At 43.8% G+C, this 20,317-nt stretch overlaps 2 protein-coding genes across 3 annotated transcripts; one reads left to right on the plus strand and one right to left on the minus strand.

Annotated features, from left to right (window-relative positions):
• Positions 1-92: 92 nt before the first annotated feature.
• Positions 93-4,491, plus strand: LOC147858887 (pentatricopeptide repeat-containing protein At2g03380, mitochondrial-like). 2 transcript variants are annotated; one of them, XR_015530361.1, is made up of 2 exons: positions 93-218; positions 300-489. XR_015530361.1 is itself a non-coding variant. In XM_087325895.1 (2 exons), the coding sequence occupies exons 1-2, from the start codon at positions 138-140 to the stop codon at positions 2,059-2,061; spliced, it is 1,797 nt and encodes a 598-aa protein (XP_087182021.1). In that variant the 5' UTR covers positions 96-137; the 3' UTR covers positions 2,062-4,491. The 2 variants fall into 2 exon arrangements, 1 of the variants encoding a protein (XP_087182021.1); XM_087325895.1 differs by having other exon boundaries at positions 96-218; positions 346-4,491.
• A 492-nt stretch (positions 4,492-4,983) lies between these two features.
• LOC147858888 (uncharacterized) lies at positions 4,984-10,271 on the minus strand. Its single transcript, XM_087325509.1, has 8 exons — positions 7,551-10,271; positions 7,209-7,283; positions 7,048-7,119; positions 6,867-6,947; positions 6,468-6,565; positions 6,225-6,350; positions 6,046-6,094; positions 4,984-5,510 (listed from the first exon to the last, which is right to left on the minus strand). The coding sequence occupies exons 1-8, from the start codon at positions 10,173-10,175 to the stop codon at positions 5,361-5,363; spliced, it is 3,276 nt and encodes a 1,091-aa protein (XP_087181635.1). The 5' UTR covers positions 10,176-10,271; the 3' UTR covers positions 4,984-5,360.
• Positions 10,272-20,317: the final 10,046 nt, after the last annotated feature.

Here is a 20,317-nt window from a genome sequence, read left to right on the forward strand (position 1 = left end):
CGGAATTCGTTGAAAGTTGGAGGGTATTTTTTGTAATTTGTAATTTCTTTTTTATTTCCTGTGATGCCCCTAGCTTAAACTCAGCATGTGATGATGAAGAAGAGGAAGATCAGTGGTAAGCTCAGAGGACTGAATCCATGGCTGCCAGAGATACAGCCCTCCTGTGGAACGAGTTCTTCAGAGATCCTTCCCTCTTTTGGGACAATCGGCATGACAAGGTAATCACCATGGCTGCTTCACCCTTGATGTTTTTCCATAACTTTTCTTCTCCTTTTCTTTTTTTTCTGTTTCTCTCTCAGAAGCCCTAAACGACGACGGCTCAATTGTGTTTGAAACCCATCACAGAGGAGCTCAAAGTCACCAGATTTCAGGCATAAAAAGACAAGGAAAGTGTTATGGGTAGATAATTGGTTCAACCCGCCTTTTGTTAAGGTTAAGCTAAAAGAGCTGAACTTGCCCACAATTCCGTTTTATGATAGAATTGATCTTTTGAACCTTATAAAGGTATATGAGAAGGAGAAAAACTTGTTTAAGATCAGATGCATACATGATGATGTGATAGAGAGAGACTTGATAAGTAAAGATGTGTATGTTGCCACTGCCCTTCTAGGTGCTTATGCCAAATGTGGTAATATTGAGACAGCAAAAAATATATTCAACCAAATTCCGGTACGGAATGTTGTGGCTTGGACAGCCCTTATTTCTGGATATGTCGAACATGGACTCGGCCATGATGCCTTAAAATGCTTCAGAAAAATGCAAAATGAAGGGATCCACCCAAATATTGTGACTTATGTTTGTGCTTTGAAAGCATGTGGCATCGTCAGATGTCTCGAGGTTGGAGAAGTTATCGAAGCTGAGGTTAGAAAGCAAGAAATATTGCAAAAGGATGTCATGCTTGGGACGGCATTGGTTGACATGTTTTCAAAATGTGGTTCAATGAAAAAAGCACAAGAAGTATTCGATGAGTTACCGATTCGGAATATAGTGTCTTGGACAGCCCTCATTGCTGGATATGCCGAGCAAGGTCTTATCAATGAAACCTTGAAATGCTTCAATCAAATGCAAAATGAAGGAATTTCTCCAAATGTTGTGACTTACACTTGTCTTTTGAAAGCTTATGGCACAGCCGGATCGAGAGAGATTGTTCAAGACATTGAAGCCAAGGTCAGAAAGCAAGGATTATTACAAAAAGACCTAGTGCTTGGAAATGCTTTGATAATCATGTATGCTAAATGTGGTGCATTGGATGAAGCGCAAAATGTATTTGAGCAACTGCCAATGCAAGATGTTGTGTCATGGACATCCTTGATTTATGGATATGCTGAACATGGTTTCAGTGAGGAAGCACTAGAGTACTTCAGATGGATGCAGGACAAGGGAATTCGTCCTAGTATAGTAACTTATATTTGCATTTTGAAAGCTTGTGGAAACTTAGGGTCTCTCGAGATTGGAGAAGGCATCAATATTGAAGTTAGAAAGCAAGGACTATTGGAGAAAGACATAATGCTTAGCACGACGTTGATCGGAATGTATGCCAAGTGTGGTGCATTGAAGAAAGCACAAGAAGTATTTGAAGAGCTTCCGGTGCATAATGTCGTGTCGTGGACTTCCTTGATGGCTGGATATGCCCAGCTGGGTCAAACTAACGATGTTTTTGAGCTCTATAGACAAATGAGGAACGAAAACATAGTCCCAAATTCAGTTACCTTTACTGTCTTGCTTTCTGCGTTTAGTCATGGAGGTCTGCTGGAAGAGGGTAAAATGTTGCTTGATGAAATGTGCTTCATTTACTATCTCACTCCAGAGTTAGAACACTATGCATGTATGATGGATTTATTCGGGCGAGCCGGATGTTTTAATGAGGCTGAAATGTTGCTCGAAAAGGTGTCATCTGAAGATCGTCTCCCGCTCTTCCTCGCTATATTGGGTGCTTGTCGTAAGTGGAACAATGTGAAGCTTGGTAGGTGGGCATTTGAGCAATCAGTACTGTTGGATGAGAACTGTGGTGATGCGTATGTTTGCATGGAAAATATATATGCAAGTCAGAGTCAAGATTGACATAAAATTTTGAAATAATACTGGTTTGATAGGCAAAAGAACATTGTTGGTTGGTCCAATATCAATGGGCATATATCCATGGGTTTGTTATGGCCAATAAGAGTGATCCAAGATTAATTATGTGCTTTTCAACAAAAACAACTGAAGATTATGCTATTGGGCCTTGAATTACGATGGCTATGTGCACCAGACGTGGCTCTCCATGGGTCTTCCTTAATGGAATTGGATTCTTCAATGCATGGAGATATACACTATGAAAGCTAGAAAGTTGCTGTAAATTATTATGAAGAGAGCTATCACTTATCAGCTAACTGTTGGGGTATACCTTCTCATGCGATAAGTTTCAAGAGGACCAACTGCACTTAGTTATATCTCTACAGCTGTAAACTCAACTTCAAATATGTTGAGACCTTGAGTGGTGGATCCTCCCCACTTGTGAATAACTTCCAATGTCTGCACACAAGCATGTAACACAATCATCACTGCCTTTAGTGAACCTGACATGAAGATCACCGGGTGGACCTGGAGTTGTGAAGAGTGAACAAGTTAGAGATCATGTAAATGGCATCGGACTTGGAGGAGATGATAGAGGTGTAAGACGGACTAAAGCGATTAATACATCTGTTTGTTACGCAAACAGATTCAGATTCTGCATCGTGGCTACTATGAGTATATGCTACAAGAAACTTCAAGATATTATAGCTATTTGCTGATTGGATGAGTTATCTAGGCAAGAAATGTTTGTGAAAGATAACAGTTTAATGTGTATGGCAACAATGAGAAGTTGGGTCTATTAATCAATGCACCCTTAGTCACGAATGTCGTGCAAAACTAACAATAGCATGCCATCCATATTTGAAGATTCAATGGCTGAAAAAATCACACATCATAGACTCTAATAACCTTAATTCATCTTTCATCCTTATGAAGATGATTTGACTCCATTTCTACCCTTAATAATGAGATAAGGAACCTTTACATAGCACTCCATGGACTCAAAATGAATTCCAGACTTAAGAATATATGATACTCATTGCTGCTGTGTAGCAATCATCATCAGGTTCTAACTTGTCATTGGCTTTGCTGTTGGAACATCAACAAAGTGAGGGTGATTGAATTGCTAGGAATATTACTGAAGTTCATAGCAAAGCCCGACTTACATGTGTCACTCTCATCAGGTTCTAACTTGTCATTGGCTTTGCTGTTGGAACATCAACAAAGTGAGGGTGATTGAATTGCTAGGAATATTACTGAAGTTCATAGCAAAGCCCGACTTACATGTGTCACTCTCATCAGGTTCTAACTTGTCATTGGCTTTGCTGTTGGAACATCAACAAAGTGAAGGTTATCGAATTGCTAGGAATATTACTGAAGTTCATAGCAAAGCCCGACTTACATGTGTCACTCTCATCAGGTTCTAACTTGTCATTGGCTTTGCTGTTGGAACATCAACAAAGTGAGGGTGATTGAATTGCTAGGAATATTACTGAAGTTCATAGCAAAGCCCGACTTACATGTGTCACTCTCATCAGGTTCTAACTTGTCATTGGCTTTGCTGTTGGAACATCAACAAAGTGAAGGTTATCGAATTGCTAGGAATATTACTGAAGTTCATAGCAAAGCCCGACTTACATGTGTCACTCTCATCAGGTTCTAACTTGTCATTGGCTTTGCTGTTGGAACATCAACAAAGTGAAGGTTATCGAATTGCTAGGAATATTACTGAAGTTCATAGCAAAGCCCGACTTACATGTGTCACTCTCATCAGGTTCTAACTTGTCATTGGCTTTGCTGTTGGAACATCAACAAAGTGAAGGTTATCGAATTGCTAGGAATATTACTGAAGTTCATAGCAAAGCCCGACTTACATGTGTCACTCTCATCAGGTTCTAACTTGTCATTGGCTTTGCTGTTGGAACATCAACAAAGTGAGGGTGATTGAATTGCTAGGAATATTACTGAAGTTCATAGCAAAGCCCGACTTACATGTGTCACTCTCATCAGGTTCTAACTTGTCATTGGCTTTGCTGTTGGAACATCAACAAAGTGAGGGTGATTGAATTGCTAGGAATATTACTGAAGTTCATAGCAAAGCCCGACTTACATGTGTCACTCTCATCAGGTTCTAACTTGTCATTGGCTTTGCTGTTGGAACATCAACAAAGTGAAGGTTATCGAATTGCTAGGAATATTACTGAAGTTCATAGCAAAGCCCGACTTACATGTGTCACTCTCAATTACTCTTTCCAATGCATATACCTCTGCTACATTATATTGAATGATCACCTTGGCCTATGCATATATAGAATAAATTGCTTGACATTTTAAAAGCGGCACATACAAGTTACAACAAAGGTATGTGCATTTCACAGTTTCCCAACATTTTTCTTCCCAAAATTCTGGTTTAATACACCCTCCGTGGACTTCTTATTCCAAAAGAATTTTTGTTGCGACTCACGAGTCATGATCACCCCATAAGCACTTGTAATAAGCCTCAAGAGATTATCATCTTTGATTGTCCTCTCCCATCATTGTAACTAGTGCCAAACTTGAATGTTTGTGACAATTTTCTGACACAACTGATGGTGGATCTATGCATATATAAGCAAGTATAAAGATACATAACATAACCCTAAACTTCTAAATGCATCAAAATAACAGCACACAGTAGTATAAAAAAGCTTTTCCCCCTAAAATAAGACTATACCCTTTGTATAACATCTTCACTATTCGTCCTCAACAAAATAATTGTGCTCATTCAAAACCACATCCTGATAAATGTAAACCTAGGCTTAGGAACCATATTAATAATTATAAGATGAATTTCTCATCACACCGTAGTTTTACATACTCCCAACAAAATAAGCAGCAATCGTTAAATATTGCAAACATGATAGATGCAACTTTTTGAGTGTACATAAAAATGATGCAATATGATTTAAAGAATAAGTGTAGCAATTTGATAATATAGTGCATGACTTCTAAACAAATTTTGCCTCGATTTTTTCTTTTGCCATTACACCATATATGATATCTACCACTCTCAATTCTGAATGAATTTATCTTGAAAATACAGTTCGGAGCACAATCACAGCCAGAAATTTGAAGTTCCCAAAAGAAGAAAGAACATGATGACATTGAATCAATACAGACATTTAAGGCTTTTTCATTTTTCCCGATAAAATTCTCGATCACAAGCTCTCAGAAAATATTTGCAACTAAAACTAGGGAGGAGAAATATTCTGATATATAAAGATAGGAGATTTGGATCTAGTTTTCTTTGAACTTCTTCATGTTCTCTATATATGAAGCCACTTGAGGTTAGCAATATTGAGTTCCTGGAACTCGAGATTTGTTTGAGTTCCTTCCAAGCTAAAAATCTCCCGTTCCTTCTGTGTGAGCCCTTCACAAAAAGCCCTCGCCGCTTCATCAGCATCTCGGTATACTTGCTGTATATTAAAAACGAAATATTATGTATAAATGTAGTTGGATAAAAACAGAAAATACGAAAACCAAAAAATAGCCCATTAATTTTTGGAGCATTTTTACGATAGTAATACTGCCCTCGCTAAGTTTACAAAATTGGCCAGAATGCCAGTATACAGTAGTAGGTTTTGCACTACATAGACGTGCAAAGGGCAAAAAGAAAACCAGAAAACAGCCCCCTACCCTCCCCTCCTAAGTCTACAAAATTGGCAAGAAACTATCATAATAGGTTTTGTACTCTAATTAATTTTAAAAAGTTTGGGATATTCTGTAATTTATGAACATGTAATAGCAATCTCATCATAAAGTTGGAGTACCACAATACCTCAATGCTTTCAAAAGTTTACCAGAATACTGTTATTTTGTATTAAGTTTTGAACAACATATGGTACGCTGATAGTTTTTAGAAATTCAGGGTATTCCACTGAATTTCTAAACATTAGCGGTAATCGAGTGTTTTGCCCAAAAAGAAAGGTTTAACACAGTCATGTATAGTACCTCTTTATCACGAAGCATAAGACCCCTTTCTTGTTCTATATCCGCGGTGCTACAAGTTCAAACGTAGAAAATGTTAAGAATAATGGAGTTTACAATGTTTCTAAAATGTTGAAAATGATTCGTTTAACTCATTAATCATTTTTTGAGATGCAAACACATTGTACTTCTAGGTAATTTACCTGAATGAAACTTGGCCAGGATTTCGGCCTTTGATCAACATGGCTCGAACTTGTTCACCTTCTGCAAAAAAGGTCGATACCGAGCTCACATATTCTTTTGATATATTGGAGATGTGTAGAAATCCCCTGGTTGCATTAAAACAAGGTTTTTTCAGGTGTTATAATTCTTTATCCCAACTTCATAATAGTTTGTTGCCATCAATGTAAAAAGTAAAACCATATAATTGAAAATAGTTCTCGAACCTTATGCGTGTGTTTTCAATTTCCACTTGTAAGCCATATGGATATATTCTTGTGACAGTGAGATTATGCACTGATCCAAGCAAGAGGTTTTTGCTCATCTGATTTTGATAATTTGAAAAATGTTAGCATGTGGACACCAATAACAAAGAAGTAATGAAGATAATGCTTTTTCTTGGATCTTGAATGAATAACACTCAGTAACTCAACATATGCATGTGTGTCCACACAAGCGCAGTCAGTTATTAATGATACATGAAAGTGTTCTCTACAACGTCTAATGCATTATAACAAACACTCCAGACAAATTGAGAATATGAAGATTTCGAAATAAACTGAGCTAAATAGAATTTCGATCTTGATACTTTAGAACCAAATAGATTGAATAAAACAGCACTATACCCAGGGTTTAACTTCACTTGTGATACAATTTGAAGCTTGTATATCTGCTTGAGTTACTGCAACGGGAAGCATCTTTCCAACCTACAATGAAATATAAATAGTTTACAGGCAAAACCAAATTGTATTTTCTGCTTATTACGAATTCAATCAATTGGCATTTAAAATTTTGGGTTCAACATACGTAATCCTTCAATGAAATCGAACTATCTGGTTTCTGAAGGAGCTCTGATTTCGGAAGAAAAGCTCTCACACCCTGAAAAAAAAAGACCCTAGTTAAGAAAAGACACACATGGATTGCTCTGATACATTAATTGACAATACTTGAAAGTGAAACTTTATTACCTCCAGATATCCCAAGAGCCCCCCTTCATTTGATTGTACAATCTCAAGTTGGATTGTTTCACCCGATTGCATCAGCTGATGAATATAAATAAAAAATCCAGACTAATGAGATGCAGAAAATATCATAGCACCAACCAATATTGAATTAACGCGTAATGATTCCCAACCTTATAAAGAGCATTTATCACAACCAAAAATTTAAGATCCCTATTTTCATACATGTATCAACAAATACTGAAGGATGTAAAACAATTACAACATGAATTTAGCCTTTGAATAAAATGTTTAGAATCTTAAAAAATAGACACAATAATCTCCTCAGAATAAAACAAGATCACAAACCTGGGCGATACGATTCCAGGAGAGTCTCCGTGCCGGCAATCTACATGAAAGAATGGCTCGGCCATCGGTCAAAGCTCGGCCTTGTACTTCAGCAAGGACAACTGTACCTATTTCCACACCTTCAGTATAAGAACCATCGTTTACAGATTTATCTTCCATTAATAGAACTCTTCCTTCAGGGGCAACAAACCCTTCATTTGGGTTCCTGTCGCTCGTGGGTAGTTTAAAGAAAGTATTTTCTATAATCTGTGGAAATGGTTGGAACTCTCTGAAAGGCATCACAGCCGGGAACTGTGCTCCGATTTCTAACTCCAATTCATCATCATTAGAAGAAATCACAGCCCCAAGAACAATATCCCTCTCTTCTGGTTCATAGAACTCAGACTTTACATCAGAATTTTCTGACGCATTAACATTAGAAATAGTTGGCTTTGAAGAGTCAACCGATGATGGGTATGGTCCCCCAGCATAAGGTCTCATTTGAGAAGGCGAAGGTTGGCCACCTGTGGGAAATGGATCCCTATAACCAGGAGTTGTTTCGAAAGGTTTTGATTGAGTAAACAATGGTGTTCTGTTCTCATTACTTGTTTCGGGAGTTTTTGATTGAGGAAACAATGGTTCTCTGTTCTCGCTATTCACTTCAAGCGGTTTTGATTGAGGAAACAAGGGCGTACTGTTACTATCTCTCGATGGCTGACCCTGGGATAATCCTTCTGTTGTTAGATCACTAGGCCGAGTTTGAGGAACAAGTGGTGTCGTATTCTGGACATCCGTTCGCACCTGGCCACCACCCATGGGCTGTGTTTGTCCTGAACCACTTTGAGAAAACAATGGTGTATAGGGTTTTCTCTCTTCTCCAGGTGGTGGCTGAGGAGCTGATGGCGGGCCATTTTGAGGAAAAAGGGGCGTGTAAGGCTTCTTTTCTTCGAAAGGTGGTGGTGGAGGAGGAGTGCCATTTCTAGGAAAAGGGGGAGGAGGAGAAGAATAGGACCTCTGTTCCCCAATCGGAGGCGGAGGATTGGTCATAGAGCCTTGAGAAAACGATCCTCGTTGAGGAGGGGGGGCATTATTCTGACCCTGAGAGAACTGGGGATTGTATTGCTGCCCTGGAGGAGGTGGCATCGGTGTTGGTTGTTGTCGGGGCGGTGGAGAAGTGTTCTGAGGAAACAGGGGTGTGTATTGCTGTCCTTGAGAAGGCGGTGACAACGGTGGTGGTGGTGGTGCTTGTCGGGGAGGTGGGGGAGAATTACCTTGAGAAAACTGGGGTGTGTACTGCTGCCCTTGAGGAGAGGAAGGTGGTGGTGGTTGTCGGGGAGGTGGCGGAGAACTGTTTTGAGAGAACGGGGGAGTGTACTGCTGCCCTTGAGGTGGTGGTGGACGAGGCGGCGATTGTTGTTGGGGTGGTGGTGGCGGCGGAGTATTGCTCTGTGAAAAAGGGGGATTATATGGCTGCTGCCCTTGAGGAGGGGGTGGGGGAGGAGGAGGAGGTGCCCTGTTCTGGTATTGAGTTTGTGAAGGCAGAGGAGGTGCCCTGTTCTGGTATTGTGTCGGTGGTGGTGGTGGTGGTGCCCTGTTTTGATACTGAGGAGGAGGTGGTGGCGTGTCTTTCGAAAATTCAATTGTATAAGGCTTCCTGTCTTGCACGGGAGGAGGAGGAGGCGATGATGATGATGATGGCGGCGATGCCCTGTTCTGAGAGAACAGGGGAGTATATGGATAAGGTTTCTTCTCATTCAGAGAAGGAATGGGCGGAGTACCCTCGGGTGGGCTCGTGGGGAAGCCACCTTCTGGCATGGGAACTTCCTCTTGTTTCAAATCAGCCCTCTTCTGGTTCAAAGAATCGAGGAACATAAGGAAACTGCTGGTGGGCTTCTCTTGCTTCGGGATATAATCCTCACCGATGATTTCCCCATAGTAATCTTCGAAGGGACCACCGAAGGGGATACTGGGGGGGGAGGGGGGTTCAAAATCATCCATGGTTTCAGTGGCATAGATGACATAGTGGAAATCCTCGATCGGGATTTGAGGGATAGGTTTTCTCGGTTCAAAGAAGGAGAAAGGGGGTGGTTTGGGGGGTGTGTTGGAGGTCTCTTTCGAGGAGGGAGGTATTGTGGCGGCGCCTGACAGAGAACTAGGAGGCGGGCGGGGTGTAGTAGCAGCCATATTAGGGGGAGGGGGAGAAGGAGGATAGGAACCAGGACTTACCTCTGTTGATGCTACCATAGCCGTATTCAGGCGGTTCAGCCGCCCCGCCTGTGGGTGTATCTGATGATCATGGCTCCTCTTCATAGAAGGAGGGCAGCCGTAAAAGGAAGAGCCGAGCGAGAATGCGCCGCAATTCGACCCGAGAAAGAATGGAGAGCTCGATGCACCACCACCACCACTACCACCGCAGAAACTGGGTTTCTTCAGAACATCCTCCGCTTCGCTCGAAACCAATGGTTTGGAAGAAGAAGAAGAAGAAGAAGAGAGATGTCTTGCACTCCTTCTCTTGTGGGCATAGCAGCATATCTTGTCTGATGCAGAAGAAGAAGAAGAAGAAGAAGAAGAAGGGGAAGGAGAAAGTCCATGTTGGTGTGGAGAGGAAGGATAGATGGAGAGGGGTCTGAGCATGAAGGACGCCATATCCACACCTCCACAAAACCCCGGAGGGAGAAGAAGAGGAAGAAGAAGAAGAAGAAGAAGAAGAGGAAGAGGAAGAGGAGTGGATGAGGCCTCCTCTTACTTATGTTTGAGACTCTGAAGCAAAAAAAACACTTAAAAAGACTTCACTCTTTTCTTGTTAAACATATATATACATACAATACATACATACATATCTCTTTTTAACATTTTTGTACATAAAAAACCTAAGATCACTCTTCCAACAACAACAAAAAGAACTCACAAGCCAAGCAAAAGAAAATATCTTCTCATTTCTCTCTTTTTTGTGTCCGTCCGTCCGTCCGTCCGTCCGTGCACTGCAGCCGCCCACCCGAAGCTGGCCGCATACTCCCCCCTTCCCCTGCATGTATTGCCCCCTCACTCATTGATTGTAGAACAAAGTTATAGTTCTATTGCGAGCTGCCTACACGAGTATCAAGCAGAAAACTCGAGTCAGAATCATTACTCTTAAAGAAAAGCACCACAACGAGCCTCCATCACACCAAAGATCCAATTCGTTTTAACTTACAACGACCCAAACTGGCTTTAAAAGGCATGGAAGCTACTACTTCTCGAAGTCACCAAAACCGCGATAGAATTCTCAAAACGAAATGTTTTGACATACCAAGTGTGGTGATCCCAAAGGATACCTAACCTCTCGTCAAAAGGATCTCTTCAAATGTGATCGAGAAGGAAGTGTTCGAGTGAAAATCATGTTTGAATAAAGAGACGTAAATAATCTACATATTGTTTCGAGCTTGATAATCAAACCATCATTTCTATGGTAGGAGCCCCATTCTCAAAAGGAAATGGTTGACGTACCAAGTGCGGCGATCCCAAAGGATACCTAACCTCTCGTCAAAAGGATCTCTTCAAATGTGATCGAGAAGGAAGTGTTCGAGTGAAAATCATGTTTGAATAAAGAGACGTAAATAATCTACATATTGTTTCGAGCTTGATAATCAAACCATCATTTCTATGGTAGGAGCCCCATTCTCAAAAGGAAATGGTTGACGTACCAAGTGCGGCGATCCCAAAGGATACCTAACCTCTCGTCAAAAGGATCTCTTCAAATGTGATCGAGAAGGAAGTGTTCGAGTGAAAATCATGTTTGAATAAAGAGACGTAAATAATCTACATATTGTTTCGAGCTTGATAATCAAACCATCATTTCTATGGTAGGAGCCCCATTCTCAAAAGGAAATGGTTGACGTACCAAGTGCGGCGATCCCAAAGGATACCTAACCTCTCGTCAAAAGGATCTCTTCAAATGTGATCGAGAAGGAAGTGTTCGAGTGAAAATCATGTTAGCATAAAGAGAAGTAAATAATCTACATATAGTTTCGAGCTTGATAATTAAACCGTCATTTCTATGGTAGGAGCTCAAATAGAGTTCAAACCCATAACCTTATAATATACAAGTCAAGGCCTTACCATTATATAAAATATTATTTTCATTTATTATTTCACCTAGATTCGAGAACTTCTCAGAATAATCTAGAAAATTTAGGAATAATCTAGAATAGTCAGGAACATTCTAGAAAGCTCGGGAATACTCCTGAAGGCCCTATAAATAGAGGCATATTACAATAAATTGTCCCCATATTCCTAGACGTTAGGTAAATCAAGTAGTTGCTATTGATCAAATCAAGTCTATTGGCAACATTCTCGACTAGTTCCTAAGTACGGTCACTTGGACTATATCCTAGTAAATCCACCAAATAATAGAGCTTGTTGCGAACAATCTTGGAATCAAGGATAGCAAAAACTTTGTACTCTAGTCCATATTCAAGTTTGATAAGCGGTGGAAGTGGTGTATTACCATTTGTCAAAGAAAACGTGCGGAAGCGTTAGACAGAACCGGCTCAGCCGGATAGCAACAGAGAATAAGAGGTTTAATGGAGAAGCTTAATACACAGAGAGTATACGCGGGAGAGAGAGAGAGAGAGAGAGAGAGAGAGAGAGCAGAACATAAACTCAATTCAAAATAAGTCTAAAACTCTGTCCATACAATGTGCTATAACATCACTATTTATACAAAGTCCATAAAGGACTGTCAGCAGTATTGACAGGTACTTCAATGCTCATATGAGCGACTGACACTAACTACGAGACAATGATTACCTAGTAGTCTAGGTTACTACTAGGCTTCCGGTTCCCGCTCGAATCTGACTCATCCTTCCGAATGCCGATTTGACTCAAGCTTATTCAGCCGATCCGGATCCGGTTGAGCTTGCTTGCTCAACACCGTTTGTAATAGAAATTACTTGGCATGGTTCTAAGAGAGAATTGTGAAATACTGGATGTATCCATAATTGCTTGGCCAAATCAACCTCTTCTAAAGTATTTCTCGTCCTCGGCCACAATCCGAATTCGAGAAGAACATCTATCCTTCCGACGTCTTGCTCTTATTTTTGACATGATTCTCTTCAACCAATAACATTGATTGGAAGTCGAAGAATGATGGTGGGTTTTCTCTTATAAAAAATGTTGTCCTTATTGGGTTGTGTTGAAAAACAGTGCTCGGCCACAACCGAGGAATAGGATCAACTCACAGAAAACGGGAAATACAAAGTGCACGGGGACAATAGAGAGAAAGGTACACTGGATATTTTACGTGGAAAACCCTAAATGGGAAAAACCACGGGAGTCCTCAAACTCCAACTATCACTATGAACAGGGATGTACACTGGTGAAGCTACAAGGCAACAACCTTGAGCTCACTGTCTTCGCCACAGGCGGCGGTAATACACAGAGGCAACGACCTCTTCGTCTCTCTCTCTCTCTCTCTCGGCTGCTCTCACTTCGCATAAAAATGAGCAACAACAACAAAACTGTTTGCCCTAAGTCATATTTATACACATATGACTTTCGGGCTATTTACAAATATGGCCTCAAGGGCCCTTGGCAAACATATTCACAAATATGTCCCCGCATCCGGATCTCTCTCCGGGTACATTCATCATCCGGCTCCGTAGCCGGGGTCTTCGTCATCCGGCTCCGTAGCCGGGTCTTCGTCATCCGTCTCCGTAACCGGGCACTCTTCATCCTCCGGTTCCGTAACCGCAACCGGGCTTGCCGTCATTCATCTCCGGACATCCCATCCGGAGGGACCGAAATCCCAACAAACTCCCCCTTCACTTCGGCATGGGATGTCTCTCCAATCCGATCCTCTTCCGGCATGCTTCCAGCTTGTCGGGTGTGAGCACCTTGGTCAGCATATCCGACCCGTTCTCGTCCGTGTGGACCTTCGTCAGCACGAACTCCTTGTCTTCTATCCTTTCCCGGATCCAGTGGTATCTACGCTGGATGTGCTTCGTCCGGGAGTGATAGGCCGCGTTCTTCGCAAGGTGGATGGCACTCTGACTGTCGCAGTAGAGTCGGTACTCCTCTTGCCGGATACCGAGCTCTCTAATGAAGTCCTTCATCCATATTATTTCCTTGCCGGCTTCAACAGCCGCCATGTACTCCGCCTCCGTGGTTGACAACGCAACCTTCTTCTGCAGCCTCGACTGCCACGAAACAGCTCCCCCTGCATACGTCATCACATACCCTGATGTGGACCGGCTGGTATCTGCATCAGCCGACATATCCGAATCGGTAAAGCCGTCGAGTTCGGGCTTACCGGAGCCGAATCGGAGGCACACGTTTGCCGTGCCCTTCAGGTATCGGAGTATCCACTTGACCGCGTTCCAGTGCTCCTTGCCGGGATTGCTCATGTACCGGCTCACCACTCCGACTGCGTATCCTATGTCCGGTCTTGTACACACCATAGCGTACATCAAGCTTCCGATGGTAGAGGCATATGGTACTTTCATCATGTCCTCTTTCTCAGCCTTTGTCTTGGGGCTTTGCTTGCTGGACAACTTGCAGTTTGCCGGGAGAGTTGATCCGACCGGTCTTGCTTCCGACATGTTGAACCGGTGAAGCACCTTTGTTACGTACTTCTCCTGTGACAGCCACAACTGCTTCTTCTTCCGGTCTCGGATGATGTGCATCCCTAGTATTTGCCTCGCCGGACCCAGGTCCTTCATTGAGAAGGTTCGGTGAAGTGCTTTCTTCAGCATCCGTATCTTGCCCTGGTCCCGTCCGACGATCAACATGTCGTCCACGTACAGGAGGAGTATTAGAGAGTCTCCTCCTTCGAACTTCTTCACAAACACGCAGTGATCGGACTGCGTTTTGTGGTACCCTTCGTCGGTCATGAAGGAGTCGAACTTCCGGTACCATTGCCGGGGAGCCTGCTTCAGTCCGTAAAGGCTCTTCTTCAACCGGCATACCAGGTGCTCCTTCCCTTTCTTCTCGAATCCTTCCGGTTGCTGTATGTAGATCTCTTCTTCGAGGTCACCGTGAAGGAATGCCGTCTTCACGTCCATCTGTCCTACCTCGAGGTCCATGCTTGCCGCTATGCTCAGCACCGTCCGGATGGAGGTCATCTTCACTACCGGGGCAAATATCTCGTCGAAGTCGACGCCCTTCTTCTGCTGAAACCCCTTCACCACGATCCTGGCTTTGTATCTCGGGGGATTTCCGGCATCTCCCGGTTTCAGCTTGAACACCCACTTGTTTCGAAGTGCCCGCTTTCCTTTCGGCAACTCCACAAGTTCATATGTGTGGTTCTCATGCAGGGAATCCATCTCGTCCTGCATGGCACTCAACCACCTGCGGCTCTGGGTGTCATGCTTTGCTTCTTCAAAGCTCTCCGGCTCCCCCTCGTCGGTTAGCAGCACGTGCTCTGGTTCCGGAAATCTCCGGGGGGCCCTTCTCTCTCTTAGAGGATATCTCCGTTCCGGAGCTTCGGTAACCGGTTCTCCCGATTCTTCTTCATCCGAATCCATTTCGGGATTGGGGCCGGTTCCGGTATCATTTTCATCTTCTTCGGCCGGTTCTGTTTCTTCACCATCTTCGGCCGGATCCTCGAGTGCTAACCGGTCCCTTGCCGGTCGGGACTGCTCCTCGTAGAGTTGATCCTCACCGGTCGACTTGGAGCTCTTCATCTTCTTCTCCGACTCCCAGTCGGCGAGTGTCTTGTTCTCCATGAAGATGATATCACGACTCCGGAATATCTTCTTGTCGACCGGGTCCCATACTCGGTAGCCGAACTCGTCGTCGCCGTATCCGAGGAATATGCATGGCCGGGTCTTAGGATCTAACTTTCCTCTCCGGTCCTTTGCCACATGCACGTATGCGAGACACCCGAACACCTTCAGATGCCGGTAGGACACTTCCTTACCGGTCCACACTTTCTGCGGCGTGTCTCCGTCCAAAGGTACTGAGGGTGATCTATTTATCACATACGTCGCCGTCGACATTGCCTCAGCCCAAAATCCCTTGGGTAATTTCGCATGTGCTAGCATACTCCGGACCCTCTCCATTATGGTCCGGTTCATCCTCTCGGCCAGCCCGTTCAGTTCCGGCGTCTTCGGCACAGTAAACTCGAGCCGGATTCCCTTCGAGCGACAGTACTCCGCGAACTGCCCCCGGTATTCCCCTCCGTTATCCGCTCGTATCGCTTTCAGCTTCTTGCTGGATTCTCTTTCCACTCTCGCGTGGAGTTCTTTGAAGACGGACAATACTTGGTCCTTTGTCTTCAACGGTGCCGTCCACAGCTTCCGGCTGTGATCATCAATGAATGTTACGAAGTACTGGGCTCCGCCATGTGACTTCGTTTCTACCTGACACACATCAGTGCGTACCAACTCCAATGGTACACTACGTCTCGTCGGTGGCCTTGAGTGGAAGGAGGCTCGGTTTTGCTTACCGGCCAGGCAGTCGGTGCACTTCTCCAGGTGCACATGCTTCACTGGAATAAGGTTGTCTTCTGCAAGCCTCTTCATCCCCTTCTCACTCATGTGGCACAGTCTCTTGTGCCACAGCTCTCCGGCAGTGTCGGCTGCCACGTTCAGCTCCTCCGGACATAGCCGGGAATTCATCAGGTACAGTGTATTGACCTTCCGGGCCCGAGCCACTATCAGGTTCCCTTTGCTGAACTTCATGACACCGTTCCGGATGCTACCCGTGTAGCCTTCATCATCTAGCCTCCCGGCCGAGATCAGGTTCAATCGGACCTCCGGAACGTGTCGAACATCCTTCAGCAGCATCTTGCATCCGGTTGATGTCATCAGCCACACGTCTCCTATGCCGGCAATCCGGCATGTGCCTTCATTTCCCATCCGGACACAGCCGTGCTCACCGGCTGTGTAGGATGAGAAGTATTTCTTCTCCGGGGTCAGGTGGAACGACGCTCCGGAATCGACCACCCAGGTCATCTCTTCACCGGCAAGGTTCAGCTCCGTCTCTTCGGTAATGAGCATTATCTCTTCTTCACTTGCCGCGAGTGCCGTCGTTCCTTTCCGGTCCTGCCCTCGCCAATCCGGACCTCTCCGGTCCGTGGCTCCCCGGTATGCACCGTTTCTCTCCGGTGACTTCTTCGAATCGGTGTCGTCGGATCCGTTGTCCTTTCGGTAATGCCGACAATTCTTCCGGAAGTGCCCCGGCTTCCCACAGTGGAAGCAGGTGGGTCTTCCTCTTGACTGCGACCGGGTCCCCGACTTCTCCCGTCTCTGCGGACTCCGGTTCCAGTGTCTTCCCCATTCCGATTCGGTAAGCAGCATCTTTGGATCGGAAACCGGTTCTTTATCTCTCCGACGCGCTTCTTCGTTCAAAATGCTTGTCTTTACCGTTTGTAGAGACAAGTTATCTTCGGTGCAGGAGGTGCTGAGAGTCACCACCAAGTTCTCCCAGCTTTCCGGCAATGTACACATCAGAATGATGGCTTGCATTGCATCCTCCAACGGGAACTTGATCGCCGCAAGCTGGTTCACGAATCCCATGAACGTGCTCACGTGTTCCACCATATTCTCGCCGTCCCGGTACTTGAGGTTCACTATCTTCCTCATCAGGGAGGTCCGGTTCAACGCATTCTTCCTCTCGTAGAGGCCCGACAGCTTCTTCCACATCTCATATGCGTTGGTGTCGTTCGCCACATGTTGTAGGACGCTTACATCGACATATTGCCGAATCGTCGCTACGGCTTTCCGGTTCAGGAGCTTCCACTCCGACTCTATTACTCCCTTGGGTATCTCGGCATTGTCGATCGGTTCGTACAGGTCTTGGACGATGAGAAGGTCTTCCATCTTTATCTTCCAGTCGGCGTAGTTCTGTGAGTTCAACACCATCATGCCCGGAGGCCCACTACCGCCGCCTTCCATTTTCTGTGTTACCGTCGCTCTGATACCAGTTTGTTGAAAAACAGTGCTCGGCCACAACCGAGGAATAGGATCAACTCACAGAAAACGGGAAATACAAAGTGCACGGGGACAATAGAGAGAAAGGTACACTGGATATTTTACGTGGAAAACCCTAAATGGGAAAAACCACGGGAGTCCTCAAACTCCAACTATCACTATGAACAGGGATGTACACTGGTGAAGCTACAAGGCAACAACCTTGAGCTCACTGTCTTCGCCACAGGCGGCGGTAATACACAGAGGCAACGACCTCTTCGTCTCTCTCTCTCTCTCTCTCGGCTGCTCTCACTTCGCATAAAAATGAGCAACAACAACAAAACTGTTTGCCCTAAGTCATATTTATACACATATGACTTTCGGGCTATTTACAAATATGGCCTCAAGGGCCCTTGGCAAACATATTCACAAATATGTCCCCGCATCCGGATCTCTCTCCGGGTACATTCATCATCCGGCTCCGTAGCCGGGGTCTTCGTCATCCGGCTCCGTAGCCGGGTCTTCGTCATCCGTCTCCGTAACCGGGCACTCTTCATCCTCCGGTTCCGTAACCGCAACCGGGCTTGCCGTCATTCATCTCCGGACATCCCATCCGGAGGGACCGAAATCCCAACAGGTTGAACTTGTTGGAACTAGTTGTCAACAGCTGAACAAATCAGCACTCTCAGTCGAAGATCTTTGTAACACTCAATCAATAACCGAGAGGAATAACAGATTGAAGAAGACAAAGAAAACTTAGACATGAGACAAGATCAAGTAATGTATGCAACAGTGAGAGAAGAAAGATTTAGGCACACCAAGATGTAATTGTGTTATTCTCAGAGTTACAATAACACAATATACAAAATGTACAACCACCTAAAACTAGGTTACAAGAGTTAGTTTAAATACCAAATGATTTATGGCAACTATCCTTTCCACTATTTACATAAATAGACTAAAACCTAGTATGTCCAATAGGACAGTGTGAATACGGCCATTATACACCTGTATTCAACACTCCATCGTAATGGGCATATATAACAAAAATCTGTAAACAAGATGAACAAAAAATACAAATTTATACAAGGTTGTCGGACAAGTCCAAATCAGCAAAATATGGGATTAGAAGGCCAAATCGGCCGGGGCCGGAAGAGATGAAGCCGAATCTCGAATTGTTGATGTTGACTGTCTGAAACCATCCTGAATGTCCGACTCAATCAGACTGTTTCTTTGTTATGCCCATCTAGTGTTGATGGGATCGAAACCGATCCACCAGAAGACACTTGGTCATCCCATCTGTGAACATTGTCGGCTGTAGGTATCTTCTTGAGGCTGATTTTCCTAGAAATGATGCGGTTCCGAACAAAGTGATATCTCACGTCAATGTGCTTTGAGGCATTGTGTTGAACCAGATTTTTTGATAGAGCGACAACACCCTAATTTTCAACAGGCATTGTATCATGGCATGGGACAAATGTGGATGCTCACACTTCACACATTATACTACACATGTTGCACCTAACTACAAAACCATATTCTTTACGGAACGGGGAAATTGTACACATTGATACATGTTAGAGCCCATACCATTATCTGCCATTCGAACCATTGCTTCCATGAGACTTAGCTCACATGCATTGCGATGTGAGATAGGGCGTTGGGGCACAAGTGATGAGAGTGGTCGGCTATGCACACTTTGCCCTAAACAAGTTCGTGAGTCTGAGTATCACACTTTGATACAATGCTCTGCCTTTGATCATATTTAACCATGCTTTCCACATCTCTTCGACCGAGCCCAATCTTTGCATGAATTCCTCTCACAACCACAATGTGCACTCTCGATTGTAACATTCATTGGTAAAGTTCTTGAACATCGAGAGTCACTACTCACTTTCACAAAATGTAATATTTTTGGTCTCATAGGTCATATTTGACCTCCGAAGAGGATAATATAATCTATCTTCTTGAATCTTGTCACAATGCATATCTCTATCTTGATCACCACTCATGTTGTTCGTTGGACTCACAAGCAAGTCCTCGATCATATTCCGCAAAATCAACTTCAATACTCAACAAAAGTTGACTTGTCGAAACGTGTGCAGTGTGCACTAGCCGACCGAGCCATAAGGCCTCTTTCACCACGTTGGGCGCGACTACATATTCGGTCTCAATTATTGACATAACAGTGCATCCATGAAGTTTCGACTTCCATGAGATTGCTTAATTGCCGAATTTAAACCAATATCTGGTTGTCAATTTTCGATTGTCCCCATAGCCGGCAAAGTCCGAGTCGATATAACTGACTACGCCTGAAGTATCATTCGGGCCGAATAGGATGCCATAGTCTTTTATGCCCACTAGGTATCTGAACACATGCTTTACTGTGTTCCAATGCGATCGATCAGGATTATGCAGGAATCTGCTAACGACTCCTACGACATGAGCAATGTCAGGCCGTGTCACAACCATCGCGTACATCAAGGAGCCGACTATCGGTGCATATAGTACCAACTTCATATCTTCCCCCTTCGGAAGTCTGGATGTCAGACAGTCTCACTGAGATAGTCGAAGACTAATTGGGAGCGGGGTTGAAGAAGATATGGCTGATTGCATGTTCAACGTTGTCGTAGTGTGAATCACACACTACGTGAAATATGTAAAATACTATATCTAATTTAAAGTACGTATAATAAATAAAATAAACTATTAAAAAATATTTATTACATGCATAGGGCAAGATTCAAACCGTATACCTCCACATAGACAAACCCCAACCTTACCATTGTACTAACTTATCCTAAGTGTTTTAAATATAGATTTAATACGTATAAGACCTTTATTTACGCCTACCTTTATTAAAAGGTAAGTCATGCATTTTTTTTAGAATGCGTGAAT

This window comes from Azolla caroliniana, unplaced genomic scaffold (assembly GCF_043228905.1).
Source record: "Azolla caroliniana isolate FFs.n. ecotype wild unplaced genomic scaffold, voAzoCaro1.0.p SCAF_10, whole genome shotgun sequence".
NCBI classification, from domain to species: Eukaryota; Viridiplantae; Streptophyta; class Polypodiopsida; order Salviniales; family Salviniaceae; genus Azolla; species Azolla caroliniana.